General features: G+C 44.2%; 1 protein-coding gene across 2 annotated transcripts; it reads left to right on the top strand.

The window, feature by feature from the left end:
- Positions 1-907: 907 nt before the first annotated feature.
- LOC140460197 (uncharacterized) lies at positions 908-18,613 on the top strand. Of its 2 annotated transcripts, none has more exons than XR_011953902.1 (3): positions 908-976; positions 1,413-1,524; positions 18,070-18,613. XR_011953902.1 is itself a non-coding variant. In XM_072554598.1 (3 exons), exon 3 carries the CDS (start codon positions 12,420-12,422, stop codon positions 13,656-13,658), a length of 1,239 nt encoding a protein of 412 aa, XP_072410699.1. In that variant the 5' UTR covers positions 908-976; positions 1,413-1,524; positions 12,251-12,419; the 3' UTR covers positions 13,659-18,613. The 2 variants fall into 2 exon arrangements, 1 of the variants encoding a protein (XP_072410699.1); XM_072554598.1 differs by having other exon boundaries at positions 12,251-18,613.
- The last annotated feature ends 1,484 nt before the right edge of the window (positions 18,614-20,097 follow it).

Genomic DNA, 20,097 nt, shown 5'->3' with positions numbered 1-20,097 from the left:
GTTAGCCCCCCTGTGTTCTCTGTCTATGACCTGATGTTTGGATTGATTCTAATCTAAAAAGTGAGATAACAGAGTTTGACATAAATTCATGCAGTTTTTGAGCTGAGTTCTACATGAATGTATGCAGTTTTTGAGCAAAGTGCAATGTAACTCTGCAAGTACAAATTCACCCCACAAAATATATGTGTGCATGTGGATCTTTGTCTGTCTGTGTTTGTATGTCTGTCTGGGGTGGAGGTTGTGAGTGTGAGAAAGTGGTGTGTGTAGTGAATGCAGAGTGTCTTAAGTCGGTGAGAGGGTGCATGTGTGGGAGTGTGTGTGTCTATAAGGGTGTGTGTGGGTTTCTGTGTGCGCGTCTGTGTGCACCTGGGAGAGTGTGTGTGTGTCGTGCAATGGTGATCACCCGTAATGTGACATGAACCCAAGGTCCCGGTTGAGGCCCTCCCTATGGGTACCGAACTTAGCTATCAGCCTGTACCGAAGTCCACCTTGGAGGATGGTCACCCGAGTTGCAGTTACATCACACTGCAAATTTTTGCTATAAATTCTGTGTTATGATCAAGCCCTCCACCATCAGCTGAAGAAGGAGCGTCGCTCCGAAAGCTAGTGTGCTTCCAATTAAACCTGTTGGACTATAACCTGGTGTTGTATGATTTTTAACTTTGTACACCCCCCAGTCCAACACCTGCATCTCCAAATCATGACTGTCAATCATGAAGCTCATTCCAGGCCAGCGAGAGGGTGGAGCCCCACCCTCGACATCACAATCAGGCCGGCTGATTGACGTCAGACAACCGACCAATCGGAACAGAGAGTGGGCGGGCCTGGAAGACCACAGGGTGGCGGCTGGTCCTCCAATCAATGGGAGTGAACGGGGCGGGGCGAGGCGAGGGTGCCAGCACGTGATCGCTAACGCTGCCGGCGGAGAGTCACGTGACCGGTGTCCGCTTCAGTGCGGGAGGGACACACCGGACAGGTGAGGGGGTGAGAGGGAGACAGCGGAGATTGGGAGGCACATCGAGTCAGTTTGCTACTGGGAGGTTTTATGAACGCCGAATCTCGGCCGCTGGACCTGAATTAGAAATTCTCGGTTCCGCGTTTACTGGAAACAGTGAAAGCGGTTGTAGGCCTCAGGCGATTATGCCCCCCCCCCTCTCCCTGGTTACCGCCGCCATCTTCATTGGAGGCAAAGTGCCCCAGTGCGCATGTTTGTGATTCTTCCTGGGTTGGGGGCGGGGTGATTTGAAAGTGGAACATTCACACAACAAGGAGCAACCAAGATACATGTTTAGATTACAATTACAACACTTAGATTACAAGTACAATTACAACATTTTAAATCTTCTCCAGATTTACATTCTGGACTGACTGTGTTTTCTTTTTCCCTCTCTTTTTTTGAATTTTTTTAACAGAATGTTATTTGAGAATATCTTTGAACGTTGGGATCTCAAAAGCAAGTTCTGACCGTCAGGGAAGTGACCAGGATCTGAGTATCATTGGCATTTACTGGTGGAAGGATAAAAGGTTTGTCTGTTCAAATGTGTGGGAAAGTATTTCTGACGTGTTTGTAAATCAAAAGGCAGCAAGATGTTGGAATTTGTGATTAGATCAGCCCTGGGGTGCGTGCACAGTTCTGCAGCTGAGGAAGATGATATTGGTGAGAGAAGGGTACAGATTTATCCAAATTATGCCTTGTCTGTTTAGAATAGCTCTCACGTCATGTTTTCCCTGGAGTGTTGGAGGCTGAGGGGTGACCTTAATGAGGTTTGTAAAACTGCGAGGGATATGGATAGTGTAAATAGACAAGGTCTGTTTCCCTGTGTTGGATGATTCCAGAACTAGAGGGTGGAGGTCTAGAGTGAGAGGAGAAAATTTAAAAGGGAACTAAGGGGCAACTTCTTCACACAGTGGTGCTTGTATAAAATGGGCTGCCAGAGGAGTGGTGGAGGGTGGTACAATTACAACATTTTAAAAGATAGCTGGAAGGGGACAGGAATAGGAAGGGTTTAGAAGCATATGATCCAAATACTGGCAATTAGGACTAAATTATATTAGGATAATGTATGGCATGGACGAGTTGGACAGAAGGGTCTGTTTTCATGATGTACACCACTAACTCCATCTTGTCCTAATCACATTCTTCATCATTTTAACATATAAATTCTTAATTCTGAAATATCTCTAAATTTGATTTTAAAACTTCCTGATTGACTCAAATGTCAGTACCCTTTTTGTGCAGAACATTCCGGATCCTGAATACTTAAGTCCATGTTGAGTCTAGAGGGTTCCAAACGAGTGAACTGAAAGATGAGATGCTGTTCACTGAGCTGTGTTGGAATAGTAAAGGGGGCTGAAGGTGTGAGCAAGCAAATATGATGACAAGACTGCACTGAGTGCTCCTTGGCTCAATGAGAATGTTTTCACCCAACTCCAAAGCAGAGAGTGAATGAGACAGGGACAAGGTGCAGCTAAAAGATTGAGTATGATGCTGTGTCCCAGTTTGGCTATATCAGAAAGTGATACAGTCCCAAGTTAAAAGTGCTAATTAGGAAGTGATATGTGCAGAATATGTTCTTGCAGTTTTGAAGTATAATATATCGGCTTCTACAAAGGCAGGGGCTTTCGATTGTAATTGAAATGTTTGAAACAGAGAAGATCCTTCGCTCAATGATGTTCTCCAAGAGAATAACTAACTTAATTTACAAAAATTAAGAGACCTCAGACCCCCGTTGTGCTCCTCTTGCAAAATGTGGGAGCTGAGGGAAGCTTCCAGTATCACTGATGGCTATGTGTGCAGGAAGGGTGTTCACCTGCAGCTACTGGCTCATTGCTTTTCAGAGCCGTAGGTGTGGGTGGACTTACTGGCGAGAATCCGCCAGACTGAGAATGTTGTGGATAGCACATTTAAGTGAGTTGGTGACGTTGCAGATGAGAATTATTCAGGCAGAAAAGGAATGACTGACCATCAGATAAAGTAAAAGGCTGAGGAAGGAAGTGCAGGAGTCCAGAGTGGTCATTTCCACCCCCTCAAAGATATAATGCTTTTGATACTATTTGGGATGGTCGGGAATGGGCTCAGGGGAAATAAGGAACAATTATGTGCGTGGTACCACGGGTGGCTGTGCTGCACAGATAATGAGATGTAGGGATATAGTGACAAGAGCCAGTCACTTGAGGCAGTACGTCTGGTAGGTCTGAAATGGTGACCAGTGCAGGAACCATGACTACCTTGAAGAAATGTTTCCATGATCATACAAGGCACCACAATGTACTTTACAGGCTGAGTGCCAGAAAATAGGACTAGAATAGAGTCATAGAGGTGTACTGTATGGAAACAGACACTTCAGTCCAACTTGTCCATACCAACCAGATATCCTAAATTACTCTCATCCCATTTGCCAGCAGTTGACCCACATCCCTCTAAACCCTTCCTATTCAGATACCCATCCAGATGCCTTTTAAATGTTGTAATTCTATCAGCCTCCACCACTTCCTGTGGCAGCTGGTTCCATATGTGTACTATCCTCCGCGTGAAAAAGTTATTCTTTCGGCCCCTTTTTATTTCCTTCCCCCCCCCCTTACCCAAAACCTATGATCTCTAATTCGGGAATCCCCCACCCCAGGGGAAAAACCTTGTCTATTTACCCTATCCATGCCCCTCATGATTTTATAAACCTCTATAAGGTCATCCCTCAGCCTTCAATGCTCCAGGGAAACTACTGCAATGTATTCAGCCTCTCCTGTAGCTCAAACCCTCCAATCCAGGCAACATTCTTATAAATCTTTTCTGCACCATTTCAAGTTTCACAACATTCTTCTTGTAGAATTAAAGAGAATCCAAAGGGGTTTTAGAATTATATTAAGGGCAAAAGGGTAACGAGGGAGAGAATCGGGCCCCTCAAAGATCAGCAAGGTGGCCTTTGTGTGGAGCCACAGAAAATGGGGGAAGATACTAAAGGAATATTTTGCATCAGTATTTACTGTGGAAAAAGATATGGAAGATATAGACTGTAGGGAAATAGATGGTGACATCTTGCAAAATGTCCAGATTACAGAGGAGGAAGTGCTGGATGTCTTGAAATGCATAAAGGTAGATAAATCCCCAGGACCTGATCAGGTGTACCCGAGAACTCTGTGGGAAGCTAGAGAAGTGATTGCTGGGCCTCTTGCTGAGATATTTGTTTCATCAATAGTCACAGGTGAGGTGCCGGAAGACTGGAGGTTGGCAAATGTGGTGCCATTGTTTAAGATGGGTGGTAAGGACAAGCCAGGGCACGAGAGACCAGTGACCCTGACCTCGGTGGTGGGCAAGTTGTTGGAGGGAATCCTGAGGGACAGAATGTACATGTATTTGGAAAGGTAAGGACTGATTCGGGATAGTCAACATGGCTTTGTGCGTGGGAAATAGTGTCTCACAAACTTGATTGAGTTTTTTGATGAAGTAACAAAGAAGATTGAGGACAGAGCAGTAGATGTGATCTACATGGACTTCAGTAAGGCGTTCGACAAGGTTCCTCATGGGAGACTGATTAGCAGGGTTAGATCTCATGGAATACAGGGAGAACTAGCGATTTGGATACAGATCTGGCTCAAAGGTAGAAGACAGAGGGTGGTGCTGGAGGGTTGTTTTTCAGACTGGAGGCCTGTGACCAGTGGAGTGCCACAAGGATCGGTGCTGGGCCCTCTACTTTTTGTCATTTACATAAATGATTTGGATGCGAGCATAAGAGGTACAGTTAGTAAGTTTGCAGATGACACCAAAATTAGAGGTGTAGTGGACAGGGAAGAGGGTTACCTCAGATTACAACAGGATCTTGACCAGATGGGCCAATGGGTTGAGAAGTGGCAGATGGAGTTTAATTCAGATAAATGCGAGGTGCTGCATTTTGGGAAAGCAAATCTTAGCAGGACTTATACACTTAATGGTAAGGTCCTAGGGAGTGTAGCTGAACAAAGAGACCTTGGAGTTCAGGTTCATAGCTCCTTGAAAGTGGAGTCGCAGGTAGATAGGATAGTGAAGAAGGTGTTTGGTATGCTTTCTTTTATTGGTCAGAGTATTGAGTACAGGAGTTGAGAGGTCATGTTGCAGCTGTACAGGACATTGGTTAGGCCACTGTTGGAATATTGCGTGCAATTCTGATCTCCTTCCTATTGGAAAGATGTTGTGAAACTTAGGGTTCAGAAAAGATTTGCAAGGATGTTGCCAGGGTTGGAGAATCTGAGCTACAGGGAGAGGTTGAAAGGCTGGGGCTGTTTTCCCTGGAGTGTCGGAGGCTGAGGGGTGACCTTCATAGAGGTTTACAAAAATGAGGGGCATGGATAGGACAAATAGGCAAAGTCTTTTCCCTGGGTCGGGGAGTCCAGAACTAGAGGGCATAGGTTTAGGGTGAGAGGGGAAAGATATAAAAAAGACCAATGGAGCAACTTTTTCACACAGAGGGTGGTACGTGTATGGAATGCGCTGCCAGAGGATGTGGTGGAGGCTGGTACATTTGCAACATTTAAGAGGCATTTGGATGGGTATATGAATAGGAAGGGTTTGGAGGGATATGGGCTGGGTGTTGGCAGGTGGGACTAGATTGGGTTGGGATATCTGGTCGGCATGGACGGATTGGACCAAAGGGTCTGTTTCCATGCTGTACATCTCTATGACTCTAGTCGGGAAACCAGAATTGCGCACAATATTCCAAAAGTGGCCTAACCAATGTCTTGTACAGACGCAATATGACCTCCCAGCTCCTAAACTCAATGCTCTGACCAATAAAGGAAAGCATACCAAACACTAACTTCACAATCCCATCTACCTGACACTCCATCTTTCAAGGAACTACGAATCTGCACTCCAAGATCTCTTTGTTCAGAAACACTCCCCACAACCTTAACTTTAAATGTATAAATCCTGCCTTGATTTGTGTTTCTAAATGCAGCATCTCGCATTTTATCTAAACCAAACTCCATCTACCACTCATTGGCCCAATGAATCACAATCCCATTGAACTCTCTGGTAGCCTCCTTCGCTGTCTATTACACCTCCAATTTTGGTGTCACCTGCAAACGTCCTAACTACGCCTCCTTTGGTCACATCCAAATCATTTATATAAATGATGAAAAGCAGTGGACATAACACCGATCCTTGTGGCACACCACTAGTCACAGGCTCTTCGATCTTTGAATCCAGTTCTTCCTGTATTTCATGTGATCTAACCTTGCTCACCAATCTACCATGACACACCTTCCCAAATGCCTTACTGGAGTCCACCACTCTGCCCACGTTAATCCTCTTCGTTACTTCAAACTCAGTCACGTTAGTGTGGCATGACTTCCGATGCACAAAGCCATGTTGACTCTTCCTAATCAGTCCTTGCCTTTCCAAATACATGTAAATCCTGTCCCTTAGGATTCCTTCCAATAGCTTGCCCACCACCGATATCAGGCTCACCAGTCTATAATTCCCTGACTTTTCCTTACTACCTTTCTTAAATAATGGCATCACATTAGCCAACCTGCGGTCTTCCAGAACCTTGCCTGTGCCGATCAATGATCCAAGTATCTCAGCAGGGGAGTTGGGGTTGGGGGGGGGGGTCTATCCTACAATCCCAATAAGGTGATAGGTGATAATCCCTTTTTTTCCTTCTCAGTTCCATGTTCCAGGAATATCTGGAAGTACAGACATTAATGTTATCCCTCATCAAAAATGCCACTCCCTTTCTCTCCTGCACCCCCTTTCTATCCTTCCTTATAGTGTTTGTATCCTGGAATATTAAGCTGCCAGTCCTGTCCATTCCTGAGCCACGTTTCTGTAATTGCTTTGACATCCCAGTGCAATTTTCCTGACCATTCCCTGCATTCATCTCCCTTCCCTGTTAAGCCTCTTGCATTGAAATAAATCCAGTTTAATTTACCTTCTCCCTAATGGATTTAACTGACACATCCCTGAATACAATGTGCAATTTGGCATAGCCAATTCACCTAACGTGCACATCTTTGGATTGTGGGAGGAAACCCATGCAGACATAAGGGAGAATGTGCAAACTCCACATAGACAGTCGCCTGAGGCTGGAATCGAAATCTGGTCCCTGGTGATGTGAGGCAGCAGTGCTAACCACTGAGCGACCACGTCGCCCTCTTCTACTCCAGAAGACAGTCCAATGATCCAAAAATGTGAATCCTTCTCCCCTGCACCGGCTCCTCAGCCACACATTTATCTGCTCTATCCTCCAATTCCTACCTTCACTGGCTTGTAGCTTCAGATAGTACTACCCTCGATGACTTTTTAAAATTCTGTCTGACTTTATATTCTCCCTTTAGAACCTCATCCTTTTTCCTTCCCATGTCATTAGTTCCAATGTGTCCAATGACCCCCTCACTGTTCCCACTCTCCTTTGAGAATATTCTGCACTCTCTCTCTCTGAGATATCCTTGGTGTTGGCACCACACCATTCTGATTTCTCGCTGTCAGCCTCCGAAATATGTCTATGCCTCTGATTACAGAATCCCCTGTCACAATTGATCGCTTGGAATCTGGCATACTCCTCGTTACATTACAACCAGTCTCGGTACCAGAAACTTGGTTGTTCGTGCTACATTCCCCTGAGAGTAAATCACCCCCGACATTTTCCAAAGCAGCATACTTGTTTCAGAAAGGGATAGCCACCGGAAGCTCCTGCACTACCTGCTTCTGTCTACCTTTTCTGGCAGCAACCCATCTGCCTGACTGTATCTGCGGTTTTTCTTCACTTCTATAACTGCAATCCAAAACGGCCCCTCGCTCGTGTAAATTACTCATTGCTTCTAACTGCCACTCCAACTGATCCATGCAATCGCAAACAAACACACTTACTGCAAACATAACCATCAGTAACATGGAAATTCTCCCAAATCCGACAGGAAGAGCACATCACGCTACTAAATGCCATCTTTACACCTCAACGATCCACAGAAAATAGCACTGTCTTACTGCTCTTAAAAACAACACTGCTCCAGGCTAACTTAGCACCTATGTTTTATATTGTTAAATTTTAATCAAGAGACAGATCTCGATAAAACACACAACCAAAAATAACCCACTCTGCTCACGACTTCTTTTAAAAAAAAAAGGACAGCAAAATTACATTCAAAAACCATGTAAATTGGTGCTTGGTGACAAGAATGGATACGATGGGATTTCTGTGACTGCGAACATGAATCCAGGATGCCATGTGACTTCCCTGGTACCCAGATCAGGATATTCTGGAGCTGCAGGGTGAACAGTCTGTGATTGTCGAACACATGAGAACAAACAACATTTTTGTTTTTTGAAAAAAAAAAGGTTGAGGGCCCGAAAGCTGAATATAGAGAGATAGGAGATGCATTAAAACACAGGACCTGTAATGTAATAATATCAGCTGTACTCCCAGTGCCACGTGCTTGTGACAGCATGAGTAAGAGGATAGATCAGAGGCTTGATAAAGAGTTTAGGTTCTTGGGGCATTGGAACCATTTCTGTGGGAGGTGGGACCTGCACAAGTGTGACTCATTGTCCCTGGCGAGAGCTGGGACAAATCTCCCCTTGGAGGCTTTTGCTAGTTCCGTTTGTGATGTTTAAAAGTAGTATGGCAGGCAAATGTGAACAAGAGTGTAGACTTAGATGGGTCAGGTTCAGATCAGGAAGAGGGATAGAGAATGTTAGTGATGCTGTCAGCAGCTCAGAAAGACAAAAGAAAGGAGGATTAAACGAGAATAGAGTTTCTTCATACGTCAGGACTGCCACCCTGGAAAACCAGTCTCGTGAACCACCTTCTTCCTCTCTCGCTCTCTCTCACTGGCCAGGTCATCCTTCCTTGGGAAAGGAAACAAAGGTGCACACAATCCTCCAGATGTGGGCTTACCAAGGCCCTTGTTGAAAGTCATCTCTGCTGATGTACTTGAATCCTCATTATGAAAGTTAACATATCACTTGCATTCTTCTCTCGCTGCCTGCTTTCAAAAAGGGGGTCGGGAACCAAAATGGCTTCAGTCTCAGACACAAAATTATTGAACACAATATCATCATTGTATGCATGCTGGTCATCAAGCACCTATTAAATCTTTTCCCATTTTCTGGCACTTAACACTATATTGTGGTGCCTTTTGTTTGATCATCTAAACATTTCAAGGTTGCACAGGTTCCTGCATCTGCTCCCATTTCAGATGCTGCCCGATCTGCTGAATGGCTCCAGCATTTTCTGATTTTATTTCAGATTTCCACTATTTTGCTTAAGTTGATATCACATAGAGTTATACAGCACGCAAAAAGACCCTTTGCTCCAAGTCACCCATGCCGACTAGATAGCCGAAACTGATCTAGTCTCATTTGCCAGTATTCGGCTCTTATCTCTCTGAACTCTTCCTATTAATGTCTCCATCCAGATGCCTTTTAAAGTGTTTTAATTGAGCCTGCACAAGCCTGACCAATTGTCCCTGGGCAGAGCTTAGAGAAATCTCTTGGCGGATTTGCGAGTTCCATTGGTTCCCATCCCCCATCAGACCGATTTGAAATCTCACCAGTGTGTCGACTTAGGTGGGTCAAATTAAGTTCAGGAAGTGGGTTATAGAATATTAGTTAGTGATGCAGTCAGCGGCTCAAAGAGAAAACAAAGGATTAAACGAGGCTGGGGGCTCTGCACATACGTCAGTCCTGACATCCTAGGAATCAGTCTGGTGAATCATCTTTAGAGTCTTTTTTTTTTCAATGGCCAGGGCATCCTTCCTTGGGGAAGGAGAACAAAGGTGAATACATTACACCAGGTGTGGACTTAGCAAAGCCCAAACAGAGTGATATCCCTGCTCCTCTACTCAAATCTTCTCACTGTGAAGGCCAGTGTGTCATTCGCATTCTTCACTGTGTGCCACTACTGCCTGCTTCCTAAAAGAGAGAGTCACAGTGAAATACAGAACAAAATGGGTTCAGAGGCTCTGATGTAAGTTTGTTGAACGCAATGTCCCCATCGTATCCATATTGTCATCAAGCCCCTATTTACTCTAATCCCATTTTCCGGTACTCAGCACGTATAATGCCTTGTATGATTCATCTAAACACTTTAAGGTTGTAATGGTTCCTGCATCTGTTACCATTTCAGATCCTGCCAGACCTGCTGAATGTCTCCAGCATTTTCTGATTTTATTTTGGATTTCCAATATTTTGCTTGAGTACTTATATCATGTAGTAATACAGCAAGGAAACAAACCCTTTGGTCCAACTTGTCCATTGCAATCAGATAACCTAAACTGATCGAATCGCATTTGGCCCATATCCATCTAAACACTTCCTATTCATGTACCATTCAGATGACATTTTACTGGTTTAACTGCACTTGTCTCCACTACCTCCTCATTTCATACATGCACCACCCTCTCTGAAAAGATTGTCCCTCAGGTCCCTTTTTAAATCTTTCCCCTCTCACCTTAAACCTACGTCCTCTAGTTTTGAACTCCCTTACCTTGATTTTAAAAAGTCCTCAGCTATTCACCCTATCCATGATCCACATAAGATCATTCCTTATATTCTGACACTTCAAAGGCAAAAAAGGCTCAGTCTATTGAGCCTCTGTAACACATCTCTCCAATTCCAGCAACGACTTTGTAAATCCTTTCTGAATGCTTTCAAGTTTAACAGCACCTTTTGTGCTTTTTGAGAAGATTTGTAGCTCTGGTTGAGATGCAGGTTGTAAATTTGCTCGGTGAGCTTATTTTCTGACATCTCGTCACCATGGTAGGTAACATAATCAGTGAGCCTTTGTTGAAGCGCTGATGTTCTGTCCCACTTTCTGTTTGTGTGTCTTGGTCTCTTAAGGTGGGTGATTGCCATTTCCAGTTCTTTTTCTCAGAGGTTGGTAAATGGGGTCTAAATCGACATGTTTATTGATGGAGTTCTGGTTTGAATGCCAGGCCTCTAGGAATTCCTATGCGTGTCTCTGTTTAGCCTGTCCTAGCTGGATATGTTGTCCCAGCTGAAGTGGTGTCTGTAAACGGAGCAGCATCAAGACATTATTTAAATGGGCCACAACACACTGCAGCACCCCAGAACTATGAGTAGCGGAAGTAAAATACCTATACAGTGTATTAAAGAAGGAGTACCCGATTAAACGGTCCGCTGATTCTTAAACAGCAAACCCAAACAAGTAGACACAACATGTGCAGAAACTCTTGCCACACTACCAGGTATCAAAAACATTTCGGAGTTGACTACCAGATCACTCTGACCCCATGGCATCACGGTAGCCCACAAATCTGCCAACGCACTGAAACAGCTACTGATGAACACAAAGGACCCTATACCAACAACCAGCACAATGAATGTCATTTACAAAGTACCATGCAAGGACTGTAACAAACACTACATCGGACAGACAGGCAGAAAACTAGCCATCAGGATACACAAACACCAACGAGCCACCAAAAGACATGACCAACTATCACTAGTATCCTTACATACAGATGAAGATGACCATTATGACTGCGACAACATATTGATCTGAGGACAGGCTAAACAGAGACACACACGCAATATATCCTAGAGGACGGCATTCAAACTGGAACCTCATCAATAAACACACTGATTTGGACCCATTTACCAACCTCCTGAGGGAAAAAAAGAACCGGAAATGATATCACCCACCTTTAAGAGACGAAGAGACACGAATAGAATGGGGGACAGAACACCAGCGCTTCACCAGAGGCTCACTGATGTTACCTCGTGTGGTGATGAAACGTCTGAAGACAAACCTGTCAACTCAGCAAGTAAACTTCCAACCTTTAATGACTTATTTCCTATAGCAGGAAGAGCAGAACTGAATACAGTCTTCCAAATTAGGCCAAACCCATGTCTAATACAGCCACAACTGCTGTACTCCATGACTGACCAATAAAGGTCATTTCAAATGCCACTTTCACCACCCTGTCTACCTGCATTCCCACTTGCAAGAAACCTGTGCACTTGTTCTAAGCCCTTTGGAGGCATTGAAGGATATGGAGAAATAACAGGATTGAGTTGGAGATGAATAAAATGTCTGCCTTGTACCTGCTTCTCCCACCTCGATCTCTCTGTAGTTTTGTGCAAACACTAACTGGTTCCCTTCCCTAAAAGGATATGTATGGGCCAGTTCAGTTTTTTATGATGATCCAGCAGCTTTCTTCACTGTAATTTCCACAACTGACCAGATCAATTGCTCTCTGTTTCACAATCTGGGTGTTCTTCTGATTTCTCCTAATGCCTTTGTTTTATATTTGAAAGGTTGACTTGCATTTAGAGACTTCAAATGAAAACACGTCCAGATCTAACAGTCACTCTACTTCTCACAACCTAATTAGTGCAGAATTTTCAGCATTAGAGGAAGAAGCAACATTCACACAGGGGAGAAACACATACTGTATGTGGATGATTCAGTGAACAGTCATTTAAAATGTCCAAACGCCAGCGCAGTCACACTGGGCAGAGACTGTGGAAATGTGGGGATTGTGGGAAGGGATTTCTTTGTCCATCCAAGCTTGAACTTCACCAACGCAGTCACACTGGGGAGAAGCCATTCACTTGCTCCGACTGTGGGAAGGGCTTCAGTCGGTCGTCACGCCTGTGGATCCACCAGCGGGTTCACACTGGGGAGAGACCATTCACCTGCTCGATGTGTGGGAAACCATTCGCTGAGTCGTCCAGCCTTCAGAAACACCAGCGAATTCACACTGGAGAGAGACCGTTCACCTGCTCGGATTGTGGGAAGGGATTTGCCCTGTCATCCAACCTGCGGATCCACCAGAGATGTCACACAGGGGACAGGCCGTTCACTTGCTCCACCTGTGGGATGGGATTCAGTCAGTTATCCAGCCTGAAGATACACCAGCGAGTTCACACTGGTGAGAGACCATTCACTTGCTCCCAGTGCGGGAAAGGATTCAGTCAGTCATGCAACCTGCTGACACATCAGCGAGGGCACAGTGGGGAGAGGCCATTCGCCTGTTCTGAATGTGGAAAAGGATTCATTCGCTCATCTGAACTACTGAAACACCAGCGCATTCATACCGGGGAGAAACCATTCATGTGCTCCGATTGTGGGAAGGGATTTACCCAGTCATCTAACCTGCAGAGACACCAGCGTGTTCACACGGGGGAGAGACCATTCACCTGCTTGGTGTGCGCGAAACCATTCGCTGACTCATCCACCCTTCTGAAACACCAGCGAATTCACACTGGAGAGAGACCGTTCACCTGCTCGGATTGTGGGAAGGGATTTACGCTGTCGTCCAACCTGCGGATCCACCAGCGAGTTCACACTGGGGAGAGACCGTTCACTTGCTCCATGTGTGGGATGGGATTCAGTCAGTTATCCAGCCTGAAGATACACCAGCGAGTTCACACTGGTGAGAGACCATTTACATGCTCCCAGTGTGGGAAAGGATTCAGTCAGTCATGCAACCTGCTGACACACCAGCGAGGGCACAGTGGGGAGAGGCCATTCGCCTGTTCTGAATGTGGAAAAGGATTCATTCGCTCATCTGAACTACTGGAACACCAGCGCATTCATACCGGGGAGAAACCATTCACGTGCTCCGATTGTGGGAAGGGATTTACCCAGTCGTCCCACCTGCGGAGACACCAGCGTGTTCACACCCGGGAGAAAGTGTCACTTGGTCAAGCTACCTGCTGATACACCAGCCTATTCAATCAGTGGAGAGGCGGTTCACTTCTGTATGAGGGAAATGATTAAGCTGCTAACAACACACCAGTGAAATGACATTAGGTAGATCTGTTCACCTGCTGGGTTTGTGTAAAAGAGTTTGTGAATTTGCATGGTGTAAGCAAATAGCAAAGAACCACAGGTGTAGGGTTTTGATTTTACTCGCACACTAAAATGAACATTGGGCCATTTGTATTGATGCTATTAATGAAAAGGGGCTGATATTGTAGATAGGATTATGATACAATTGTGTATCTGTAAGATAGGTTTTGAAAATAATCACAATGTCGCTTTACATCAACACATTTATGCTGCATGATGACTGTCGACCTGCATATTGTTTGTAAATTGTTTTTGAGGTTCATCAGGATTAGTTAGACCAACCATGAGTTCCTTACTAACTGTCAGCATTGGATTTTGATGCTATTGTGTGATAACAAAAATCAGCCTTTTGCTAAAACTAAGCTACATCAAGTCTCTGTCTAATTCTGAGTGCCTCAGATATAAGATAATCAGTGTCCTTCACACAAGCAGTTGGCAGAAGGCATGACCAGAGTGAGATATAAACTGAAATGCTGGCAATTTAGTTCCAAGTGCTGTTGTGGCGCATTCAACTTAACTTGGCAAGCAGATGGGATACAGAGAGAATGTCCAAAAGGTTAATAAGAAAAGAGCAGAATGAACAAGACAGTCAGAAAGGCACTGACATCAGGTATAAGGGAGTTTGATGTAGTTGAATAGCATTTATTACAATTATAAATTAAGAACAGGGTATGATAACATTGCTGTCACTGAGACATGGTTGAGAGAGAGAGAGCGCGCGCGAGAGAGAGAGCGCGCGCATTGGAAGCTGAATACTCCAGGATATAGGATCTTCATGCGAGAAAGAGAAGGAGATGGCATTACAATGTTCAGGGAATTTATTACAGCAGGAAGGAGGGATGACATCTTAGAAACCTCCTTAAATTAACCCGTAGAACAATTAGAGCTGTTAAGGAGGCAAATTTCAGCCACATGTAAAAGTGTTAGGGTCATGAGAGTGAGGGATTTCAACTTCCCCAAAATTAACTGTGGTCATCATAGCGTGAAAGGTTTCGAGAAAGTTTTTTTAGATAGATTCAGGACCGCTTTTGAAACCAATATGTAGAAATGCCAACAAGGAAGGAGGAACGTCCAAGACTTGGCTTTAGATAACAGAAGTGGGCAACTGTGTATCAGTGAGGGATCATTTTGCAGACAGTTGTCAGAACCGTTTAAAAAATTCAGGATTGTTATGGAAAAAGTACAAGGCTGGGCCTCAAATCAATGTTTGAAATTGGTTGATTTTAATAAGACCAGATGTGATTTGGCCAGAATGTGCAGGGAGCAGATATTTTCAGGTAAATGTACAACAGGGATGTTAAATAGGGAGATGTGAGGACAGCTGTGTGGAGAACCTGAATTGATACAGCCAGGTAAAATACAGGGAAATGCTCAATTAATGGATAAAAGATAACAGGCAAAAGAGTAAGGTCCATTATTTTCTATCTCAAAATTCTCCATAGTTCGCCCCTCCCACTCGTGAACACTGACACAAAGTATTCATTTACAATCAGGCCTACATTCTCCAGTTCGAAACACTGATTACTGCTGTTGCCCTCAAAGAAACTAGCATGGAGAGTGAGAAGGTTTTGAGTCAGCTGGCAGGCTAAACTGTGGATAAACCCCCACCGTCAGCAAGTTACAACCTGACTACATTTACATGGTAGTATCAACCAAGTTAAGCCACCTCATGATAACCCCTAGTTGTGCCTCTGAATAATACGTCTGGAATGGGGAGACCAGCAGGAGGAATACCTTTGTAAAATCCAGACATGGGGGCAGTAGAAAACAGCAAGTGTTCCCAATATTGGGGTGACTCGGGCTGTTAACTCCAGCTTTTTGACATTCCAAAATCTGACCAGAAAAGGTACTTTGTGCCCTATGATTGGTGAACCTCATCATTTGACAATGTCCCCTTTATCTATCACTCATTCGATGTCCTGGTGCAGGTGGCCAATGACACTGCAGAGGCCTTGGAATGAAATAAGCACTGAAATGGTAGCTGTCTGTAAAACAGTGCTGATTGGATACTGGCTGAAAACACAGCCACTTGTGCCATAATACGGACTGAACGCTGTGCTTCTATCCCAGGTAACTCTGAAGCCATCACCGATTTAACAGCACCTAGACAGAAACCGATCAATAAGCTATGTGTAGTTGAGCAACATTCTGGTCAGGCTGCTTGGGAACCTCCCTGGTGCAGGGCATAATGTTATTCTTTGTCGAATAACAGGCGGCCTCTACCGCAGCCCACCAAGTTAGTCTCCTGAAAGCTAAGCAACCCGTGAGGCAATCATTCTTGCATTAATAGCTTTTCTATGTACTTGCGAGCTTTGTGATTTGCTTAAGGAGGAATCAAAGGAGGTGGGGGGAGGGAGGGGTGTGATTGTTATAGCTGCCCATGACTGAGGGGCACAAAGTGGCTGATGGAATGCAATAGAACAGTAACACTTGCTCATGGAGCAATCCTTGCCAGTAAGGCCATTGATTATAACATTAACATTAGATTAATATAGTTTCACAAGTCGCACAATAGCAGCTTTGTAAAACATAGATAATCACATGTAACATTTGACTAATCCCAAGTAGAACAAGAGAACATTTGATTCTGCTGGCACATAAGTCAAGGTTGCAGAGTTATCTTTTATGATTTAATCTGAAATATACTGAGAGAAATTACTAAATTATTCAAACCAGTTTTGTTCACTAAAAGTACCCCCCTCCCCTTACCATTGCAGTTTGTATTCCCTGTAGTGAGAAATTTAAATGTTCCTGGTCTAATTCATTGGCAATTGACACGGTGCAGAAGGATAAGAAAGTCTGTGCAAACGTCATGACTGAGGGTGGACAACATGCTTGTCCATCTCAGCCATTAGCATGCCAGGAACCAGTTACAGATTGACAACTCCACTCTGCTGACCATTAGTAATCCCAGGAGGCAGTTTATAAGTTAATGGTTTTTTTTTGTGTGTGACTTTTTATTGTATGTTCCCTGTGACTTGGTCTCTGAAAATATTTGATCCAACACTAGTGCTATAGATGCTGCATATTTGGCCTTTTAGAATGCATTTCAGTAGGTGCCATGTGGCACGTTGGTTAGAAATTTAGAAATCTTTGGGTCCTTGGTAACATGGATAGGAAACAGACGGGAGATAAACATGGGTACTGCTCTGCTTTGAGACAATTTGAAAGTGGCATTCCTCAGGGTATTGGTAGCCTCACTTTTTCTGAGTTATGTAAACAATTTGGAGATGGGTTTTGAGGGTGACATCTCGAAATTTACAAATGATAAGCTGTGAGGTTCACGTTAAGTGACTTCAGACCGATATTGACAAGTTGGTAAAATGGGCAGACACCTGGCAGATGAATTCCAATGCAGAGAAATGCAAGATAACGCATTGTGCTAGAAGATGCAAAGAAGCACAATACAGGTCCTCATGTCCCCTTTTTTGCCCTCCTGATTTCTTTCTCAAGTACACTCCTACTGCCCTTATACTGTAAGGATTCACTCGATCTCTGCTGTTGACACCTAACATATGCTTCGTTCTTTTTTCTTGACCAAAACCTCAATTTCTCTAGTCATCCAGCGTTCCCTAGACCTACCAGCCTTGCCTTTCACCCTAACAGGAACGTACTGTCTCTGGACTCTCACTATCTCATTTTTAAAGGCTTCCCATTTTCCAGCTATCCCTTTAGTCTGTAAGAATAAATCAATGTATTTCTTTCCCCCCCCCCCCATATCAGTCAATCCTTATGTAAGATTAGAACATTAATTCATCAGATTGTCTCCTTGCTTTTAGCTGAAATCTTCCCTGGAATTCCCTACCACAATCCTCCACATTTCCACAGTTTCTCCAAGGTGTGGGTGTCCTTGTGTCATTGAAGCCATCCTCTCGTACAAAACAAACCTATTGCTTAATTACTCCTGGAAAAACTACCATCTTTTCCAGATTGTTAAAATACAGTATTCCCCCAATACCTGCGGGGAATATGTTCCAGGACCTACAGCAGAACCCTGAAACATCAGATCGGAGCGAACCCATTCATTTGAATGGGAAATGTACCTTCCTGGCAGCCTCCTGGTCCCTGGTTCCCTACATTGGGGGACCTTGCTGATCTGAAAGAGATGGACGAGCACTATTTCGTTCAGATAATTGATTATTCGGATAATCGATTTGACCTTAAACAAGGCAAGCCATACTGATCTAATGCTGTGCTCTACCGGAGAGTTTGTTTAGATCTATAATTTTGTTGAGTCTGCTATTTAAGCAAACTAATCTTTGCATTCTTCAAATTGCAGGTTAAACAGAGGACTAAACCCTTACCATCACATAAATATATGAAATCCCAGCATTAAGCAAGGTCCCGAACAGCTTCTACAATCACAAGAGCATTTGTCAGTTTCCTGGAGCTCAGTCACGATAGAAATACAGAAGCACCGCCTTGCACGTGTGTTTACTTTAGGCCATTTTCTACATGAATGGCCCAGTAAAGTGATGGGAATAAAGCACTTATCTTTGCAAAGGGCTGTGTAATTAACCCATATGTTTAAAAAAAAATCCAGTCGCTGATACAGTGCCTGTGTTTCTTTGCTTTTGCCAGCATTTTCACATGTTCTTCAGTACAGGTAATCCAAATTTACTTACCTCTTTGATGTAACGTTTTTGCAGGACCTTGAGATTTTCTTTGGATCATCCAAAAATCAAATAATTGATATTTGGATAAGAGGTTCCTCTGTAATATGTTCAGACTACAGTAATCCGCGGGTAACTGAAATGGCGGAAAACAATTCCATGGATATGGGGGTGAACCTGTAATTAAATTTCTTTCCACAGTCACTGATACATGTGTGTGTACATCTCAATACTTTTGCAGTCACAATTTGTCCACAGTATGAGCACCTTTCCTTTCACTTTCAAAAGCTGATGATGTTCGGATCAAGATGGATCACAATCCATTCCATCAGTACCCTACAACAGACTAAACAAAAGTCAACACTGTCAGTACAGGATGGAAATTCACAACAGACAGTATTAACTGGAAATTTTTTTTCCCTCTTGTTCACCCAAAGCTGTAAATCCTAGTCACACACACACGCACACTCTTCCCTGAGCTGAAATCCAATCCCATCTCCTCCCTTCTTTCCTGCATTTCCAGTGAGCTCTCTCCCTCCATCTCGTCCTCTGGATCCAGGTCCCTAGCTCCTGTCTGCACCAAGAATCAAATCAATGAGTCAGATTCAGAGTTTGGGGTCCCCAGTGGGAGTTGGTGAAGTCTCCCCATACACCTCCCAGGTTTTCCTTCCTGATCAGTGCCTTATTGATTTTTTCCCCCAAACTGGAATGCCTTCTGTTCTTTTCCCACCCCTGTCCTCTGATGCGAACCATGCTTCAGTTGCTGCCCCAGGATGAGGTCAATTCCTCTGGGTCCTGTTCCCAGAGTGAGGGAGCTACCAATGACAGATGCTATGGGTGCGTTGAATGAATTTTCTCTCTCCCAACTTGTGTGGCACTTACCCCGACTGCAACAACTGGTTAGCATTGTGAGACCTACTCATACAACACATGATCCAGATCACAAAAGCTTCCAGGTGATTGACAGCAGCAGCTGACCAATAGAAAGGAGGGAGCAGAGCTGAAGGTGTAGGACAATGTCATTATAAACAACAAATGAATGTGGGAACACTGGGGGGGGGGGAAAATGAGCAGTTTATTGAGGACAGGGTCAATGGAGCAGCAGGAGGATCTCTTGGACAAACCTAGCAATGCGAGAGTCTGGCAGGTGAGAAACAAGAGGAAGATTCCATTTCAAGGCTCGGTCAGGGGCAATTGTAAGACATTCTGGACTGGTGTTCTGTGAATATTTTCTATACAGACTGCTCAGAGATATTAATTACCTACCTCCGAAAGTGTGACTTGAACCCAGGTCTCCTGATTGAGAGGTAAACAAATGACCACTGTGCCACAAAAACCCCTCCCTGGTGGACTCACGAAAGGGAGGGAAGATTTTCTCAATCTCACTGACAAAGACGCTCCATGAACTCCTTGCACGTGCTGTCAGAGGTGACAATGGAGGAGACAAGGGACAAGCCTTTCAAAGGAACTCACTTGTAAAGGTCTCAACAAGACAACACACTGGTCATCGGCACAAAGATGGTCTATTTGAATTCCATCCAGAAGATTAACACCTATAACTGGGCCAACGTTAATCAACATCAGTAATCACAAACCCCCGTGAGCAGAGTGAAGTCCTAGACACTTCTTAGAGCAAATTTTCACCCACTGCAGTTGCTGCTGAACTCTGGTGTCTCAGCAGGTGAGATGACTGA

This window comes from Chiloscyllium punctatum, chromosome 36 (assembly GCF_047496795.1).
Source record: "Chiloscyllium punctatum isolate Juve2018m chromosome 36, sChiPun1.3, whole genome shotgun sequence".
Lineage (NCBI taxonomy): Eukaryota > Metazoa > Chordata > Chondrichthyes > Orectolobiformes > Hemiscylliidae > Chiloscyllium > Chiloscyllium punctatum.
Note: the sequence above shows the minus strand (reverse complement) of the source record. Positions and strands in the feature narration are given on the sequence as shown.